The 6,603-nt window shown below is 26.3% G+C and overlaps 1 protein-coding gene across 1 annotated transcript; it reads right to left on the reverse strand.

Annotated features, from left to right (window-relative positions):
* Nucleotides 1-3,248: 3,248 nt before the first annotated feature.
* Nucleotides 3,249-4,152, reverse strand: LOC114192541. The gene has a single exon (XM_028082291.1). It carries the CDS (start codon nt 4,027-4,029, stop codon nt 3,556-3,558), a length of 474 nt encoding a protein of 157 aa, XP_027938092.1. The 5' UTR covers nt 4,030-4,152; the 3' UTR covers nt 3,249-3,555.
* Between the last annotated feature and the right edge of the window lie 2,451 nt (nt 4,153-6,603).

The following is a 6,603-nucleotide window of genomic DNA, read 5'->3' on the forward strand; positions in this document are numbered from 1 at the left end:
GTTTAAATTTTTAACTTTTTGCTCTTCAAAATATATTATATTGTACAATAAAAAGCAATTATCAGTTAAATAACTGATATATTTTTATTTTGTTTAACTATGAAAAACATATTGGGCTCAAACAAGACAATAGAATGAACACACCCAATTTAAGATGAGGCCCAACAAATGTAAAAAGAAAAAAATAAAAAACAAACCCTAATTATGATCCGATCCATGCTCTCCTGCTTACCGGCCGCAACTGGTGCTTAACCAGAACTGATTACGAATTTTATATTAGGTTTTCAATGTTAATTTTTTGTAACATCCGCAAAATTTATTCCTAGAACCAAATAGGCTAAATTTTTAAATAATATTGGAAAGTTTTCCTAAAGAAAATAGTAACATTTGAAACTAGTCATTTGGAATATATATTGACTTAAAAAAAAGAAAAAAACATTGCTATTTTTTTTCCTTTGACAAACAAGCTTGGAATTGAAAATCTATAATTGAGAACACGATATTTAAATATCGGGCTTCGATGTTGTTGTATAGAGGTGATGTTTCATTTTAACCAACACTTCAACTATTGACATTATAATAGATTAATACATTTATTCTCAATAGTCAAAATAATGTGTACAAAATAATATTTTGATGATTAGTATGAAACGTGTCAAAGTAAAATAAGATATTATTTCTAATTCAATGTTTCTTAATTCTTCACTTTCAAAACAAAAAAATCTAATAATAATAATAATAATATAATGAGTTTATCGAAACAGAATTGATTTTATGGGCCGAGTTGATAGCAATGTTTGAAGTGATTACTGTATAAAATGAACAGAAAACTTCTTCGTTGAAAACTAGAATATTCTATTTACCAAAAAAAGGACCACTCTTTGGAACATGCATGGTGTTTTTGCATCCATCATAAAAATTTATGTTATTAAATAAACTAAGAAATAAAACTTATTATTCTTCCTTCAATACATGTACTTTGCAATAATTACTCCTTCACCTCAATGTTCCTGTGTTTCTTCCTTCAATAATGACTTTCCTGACACCATTTCGTTAACGGCAATTACGACCCCAATGTGACCATGTTTAAACCGGGAAACACTTTTTCTGAAACATAAAAGGGTTATTAATTTTGGTACGGTGGGTTTATGCCCATTTGAATTTTAACTAGATCATATGATTTTTATTTGTTGGTATAAGATATTTTTTAATTTTTGTTTTTAATGAAAAATATTTACTCAAATTTAACTGATTTTGCGATGTGATATAGAAATTTCTAACAATTTTTAACAGTTAAAAATTGTTTAAATTTTAATAAAATAATTTGTAAAATGATTTCTTAAAAAATGAAACTATCAGAAATTAATTCTAACTAAATATTAAAAAATATTTTGACATTTAAATCTCATCGCCACTTAATTATGACAGGTGAAATAATATATTAATATTATCATAAAAAAAATAAAAACATGGTTTATCTTATTAGTACTGTTTAATATAAAAGTAATAACTATATATAATAAAAAAACATATTAATAAATAATTTAAAAATATATAATTAATTGTATATATTTAATTATATTTTATTTTAATAATTACTCAAAAATAATATATCATAGATAAAAATTATAAACAATTTCATTAAAAATGAAAATTGTCAAAATTATGCTGTATGAAAAACAAAATTATGTTAAATAAATTAATATCTTGCCATTTAAATTATGCTCATCAAGTATAATCTACCTACATAGTTAACCACTCCCTTAATCAAATAACTAAAATTCAAACGAAAATAGATATATTATTAGAAGACTAATCAATTGTTTTTTTTTTCTATTGTATTAAAATAAAAATAAAAAAATATATATGAAGAATATGTATTTTATTTTATAATATATGGATCTATTATAGTAGTTTATGTTCATTCATTTTAATCAGTTTTTAAATCAAATAATTTACTCACTAAAAAAAGTTAATAATTAGTGGATTTTTTATTTAAATAGGTAGTTTTTATCCTTTGTAAATTAATATACGAACTTTTTAAAATCTCTGTAGTTAAATTCGTCACAAGTTATTGACTAAAATTTTTGACGATTCTTAGTATTTAAGTTATATTGTGAAAATTCTATTTTAACATCTTTTATTATTTGATTACTATTTTGTGAAGGTTTGAAACCTTATTTATTTCAAACTATTTTATCACAAATAAAACCTCTATTTTTGTTATTTCTAATTTTATTCATGTTATCATCCCTAACAATATTACTTATGCCATAACTACATTATCCATATTCATACACTTATTTGAGCGTAGAAATATATTTACAGATATCATCTTTAGGCATATCCCACTTATTCACATATGACCCTAAGATCGAGACCAAAACTCGCTAAGACCAAGAAATATCCATCAACTGAAAATTTACATATACAGTGATTAGTAAGCCCAGAATACATGATTTTATAAAGTTCATGTGAGTCTTTTGAAAACAATTTATATTTTTGAAATCTTAGGAGGATTATGAGGCTCTTGAATTTAATTTCGACAATTTCTATACTTGAACTCAGAGAAACTTATAAAGTTGTATATGAAAGAGCCTTTAACTGGTTAAACTAACAACATTTGACGATGAGTGAAGATAAAGGTTTTCTTCCTTTTGCCCCTCCAAAGAAACTAGGCAATTCCTCATACTTTAATTTATTATAATAATAATGGGATTGTAACAATGATATCTCCCTTTCTTAGTAAAGTGGTCCAGAAAAGTGGAATATGGTTATGAATTTCACAATCCAGTTTCTTTTTCCTTTCCAGAGTTAAGGTATATCATTTTAATGTGATTTTTTAAACAATTTTAAACACGAATTCTGGATCATTTCAGAGAAAAAATCATGACCAGTTGAACCAATTCTCAGTTTTCTTTCTTTTTTCACAAGGGAAAAAGGGTTTGGTGATATCACTTTTCCTAATAGGAAATCAACTCCACATAAATATAACATGGTTACAAAACTATTTGAAAACAAAATTGTGAACTGGTCAGTTTTCTTCCATTTATTTTATATTATTCAGAATCAGAAGGGAATACACAACAAACGTGACAGAGATGTTTAAACAGACAATCCCGAACCCTAAAAAACCACTAATGTTGTTAATCATTTATCATATATGCTCATCCTCTCTGTCCTTTGGAGGAAATTTTAGAGAATAGATCTTAAATCTTGCTGCATAATAATGTATGATATATAATATATCACAAGATCTCAGACGAAATAATGGTCTGTGATACAATCTTCATCTAAACCAGAAAAAATTAGTAAAATCTTCATTACACCAAGCATCACAACTCATTTATAATGAAAAAAATAAAAAATGCCTATCATTAAGCCAAGAGATATTTAACAATGTAAAGCATTTATTGTAAACCATCAAGCAAGAAAGCAATCCATTACTCTCCTGGTTGAAAATTAAATTAAGGAAAACCAAGGCGAAATGCAAAGATTGAATAAAACAATTGAGAAAGGAAATGAATTGAAAAAATATAAAATGAATCTGAAGAGCTAGAGCGATTCCTGCCTCTGCATTCTCATCTGGTGGTAGAAATTCTGGATGAACTTCTCAGCCTTCTGATCAACGGATTCACCTTCGTCATCCCCTGAACCACACTCGAACAAATCCTGGGCTAGGCTTGTTTCATCTCCAATTTCGAATGGTTCCAGTGCCAGCTGGCGCTCCCCACTTCGTTCTACGTTGAAGTTCCCCAGGCACCAAAACAGATACAAGAAAGAACACAGACCTGGTTGGACACTGTTCTTGAATTGGTTTCGACGGTACCGAGGAATGAGGGGAGTGGTCGAGGCGGAGAACTGGTAGTCTCCATAGTCAGAGTGTTTGAGGAGCTTCAACTCCTGACACTTCTTGAACCTCTTGAGGAGCTTTGGGAATATGGGTTTTCTTAATCTGTGGAGGAGAAGAGAGAGTCTGAGGAGACGAAGGGAGAGTTTGTGGAAAAAGGGTGATGCTTTTCTGGGCATTTTTTGGAAGAAGATGGAAGGAGAAAGAGAAATTGGTGGGGTATAATGCAGTAGCAGTAAGAACAGTGAGACATGGTGAAGAGAGTGAAGAGGAAGAGTGATTTAAGGTTAGAAAAAGGTGGAGAGATCGAAGCCAAGCTGTAAAAGGTGTGGTCGGTTGTGTTTTGTAGTTAACATGTTGAGGGAACGTGCAGAACTAGCCGTTGAACCTCTCATGGGTAGGGTTTCCCTCCAAATTCACTTTTTTCCATTCACTTCAACTATCTATGTTTTTTTCCCTTTCAACATTGTTCACATCTTTCTTAATCTACACTTCTTTCCAATAACCAATATTAATACGTAATAACCAGTATTATTATAATGTGAGACAAGATAGTTTTTTTTATCTCTAAGGTGGTTAATAAAATTAAATTTGTCACCATTTTTTATACAATTAAATTTTATAATAAATAAATATTTTGAATTTAGAAAATTATGACATTTAAAATGGATTGGTTAATTGTTTAATACGGAGATTTTGGAAATAAAAAATAATAATATAATGTTTTTTTTCTGTAAACTTTATCACATCATAATATATTATATTACAGTCAAAATTGTTTAATTCAAAAATTAGACTTTCACCGAATTTGAATAAAAATATAATTAAAAGCATTCTGAAATAATATTCAGATTTACAGTAAAATAAATTGTTTTCTTATTATACAAGGTGTCTTTAAGAATATATTAGAAAATGGTTTTAAAAGGATTTTTATTTCTTTTTTCTTTTTTCTTTAGTTAAATATGTATGTAATTCATTCTTATTTAAAATTTTAATACATTTTAGTCTTGAATATTTAAAAATAAATATTTTAACCAAACAACATTAAAAAAAATTATGTGTTGAACTATATCTTAAATTGATATTCATTTAAGTTAGATAGTGTCAAGCATGGTGGAAATAGATCAAATAGCAATCTCAAATATTGTTTGACACATAAAAAAAAGTAATGTAGTTGTGTTAAAAAGATTATATTTATTTTTAAAGTTTATAAATCAAACTATATCAAAATTTGAAACAAAGATAGATTTCAATTTCGTATCAAAGTTTAAGGATTAAAAATGTATTTATTCTTTTAAATTTGAATTTTTATATAATTTTTTAAGTTACATCGGCAATCATTTATTTATTTTTCTTTTTGAATGTATAGGTCAGAATATGATTGACAATAAATAAAAATTTATTGAATACATTTTTAATTAGATTAAAACTTATATCTTTTCTTTAGCTTTGAAGCTTTCTCATTTTGTTTTAGTCTCCACGTAATTCTTTAAATTGTTTTATATATAACAAGACGATACAAAAAATATATTTTACATTCGGACACAGATATTTTGATATCATAATTTCTTTTATACCATTTGATATTATCCTTAACTATTTCCACTTTCTTTAACTTTTATAAATACAAGAGCTCACTTTTGTTAAAATTATTTTATCCTTATAAAAATTGTTAAGTAGTAGTCAAATGGTATTAAATAATCATCTTCCTTTATATTAACAAGCTTTGTTTTTGTGTTTATTTCAGAGTGATATAGAGTATTTATAAGGATTCTCAACACAAGGTAGAATCATATTTTTTTATATAACGCAAGGGTAGGTGAAATTAAAAGGAATTGAAAATTTTGATGTTTAGGTGATTGATTTTTATTCATCTTGTTGAAATTTGATTTTAATATTAAAATTGTAATTGAATATTATAATTAGATTAACTGTATTAGTTTATCTTATAATAGTGAATTACAGTTACGTTGGATTTGTAGTTAAGATTTTATTCCATATTTGAGTTGAATTATTACGGGTAATGACAGAGTCTTGCCAATTGGAAGTTTATTGGGTTTTTGAATTTTGAGTAAAAAGTTAGGTTTGAAATTTAATTTCTAATGCATTAGATAAGGATATAATCACCTACACTAAATTTGGAGTTGTTCTGAAATTGAATTGATATGATTTTTTTTTCTTTTAATTTTAGTTTATGATTATTCTAGAAACATTTTTACATGTATTATTTTCTTATATTATTCAAATGACGTCCATAAGTTATTTAAGCAATATATTTTATTTAAATTAAGTTATATTTTGATACTAATTCAAAAATAATGAAGGTTGATTAATCAAATGATAAGTAGTTATCAAAATGGAAATCACATCGTTTTTTATTGATAAATGATTATTTAGATGTTAAATTATACTTAAGACTGTAAGTACTTATTTAATTATATTTATAAATGACCTAGTCTTTATCTCATTTTTCTATTTAAAATTGGGTTTAAATAGTCATTTGGTTCTACTTTTGGTTAATTTTTTTTAATTTAGTCTTACCTTATGACTTTTTTTTTAATTTGGTCCCAACTTTCGAAAACATCATTCAATTAAGTCATTTTACTTAACACCGTTAAAATAGTTAACAAAACAGTATATACATGTTACTGTTCCACTGACGTGGTGCATTGTATAATGACGTGACCGTTTATTTATTGTGACATAATGACATGATGTTTGATTAAAAGTGAATTAGGTTTAGGAATTGGAGG

Source organism: Vigna unguiculata, chromosome 7 (genome assembly GCF_004118075.2).
Source record: "Vigna unguiculata cultivar IT97K-499-35 chromosome 7, ASM411807v1, whole genome shotgun sequence".
Lineage (NCBI taxonomy): Eukaryota > Viridiplantae > Streptophyta > Magnoliopsida > Fabales > Fabaceae > Vigna > Vigna unguiculata.

Bases quoted from the DNA above. Each gene is read 5' to 3' on its own strand.
- LOC114192541 (XM_028082291.1), bottom strand. From the start codon at position 4,029: ATGCCCAGAAAAGCATCACCCTTTTTCCACAAACTCTCCCTTCGTCTC.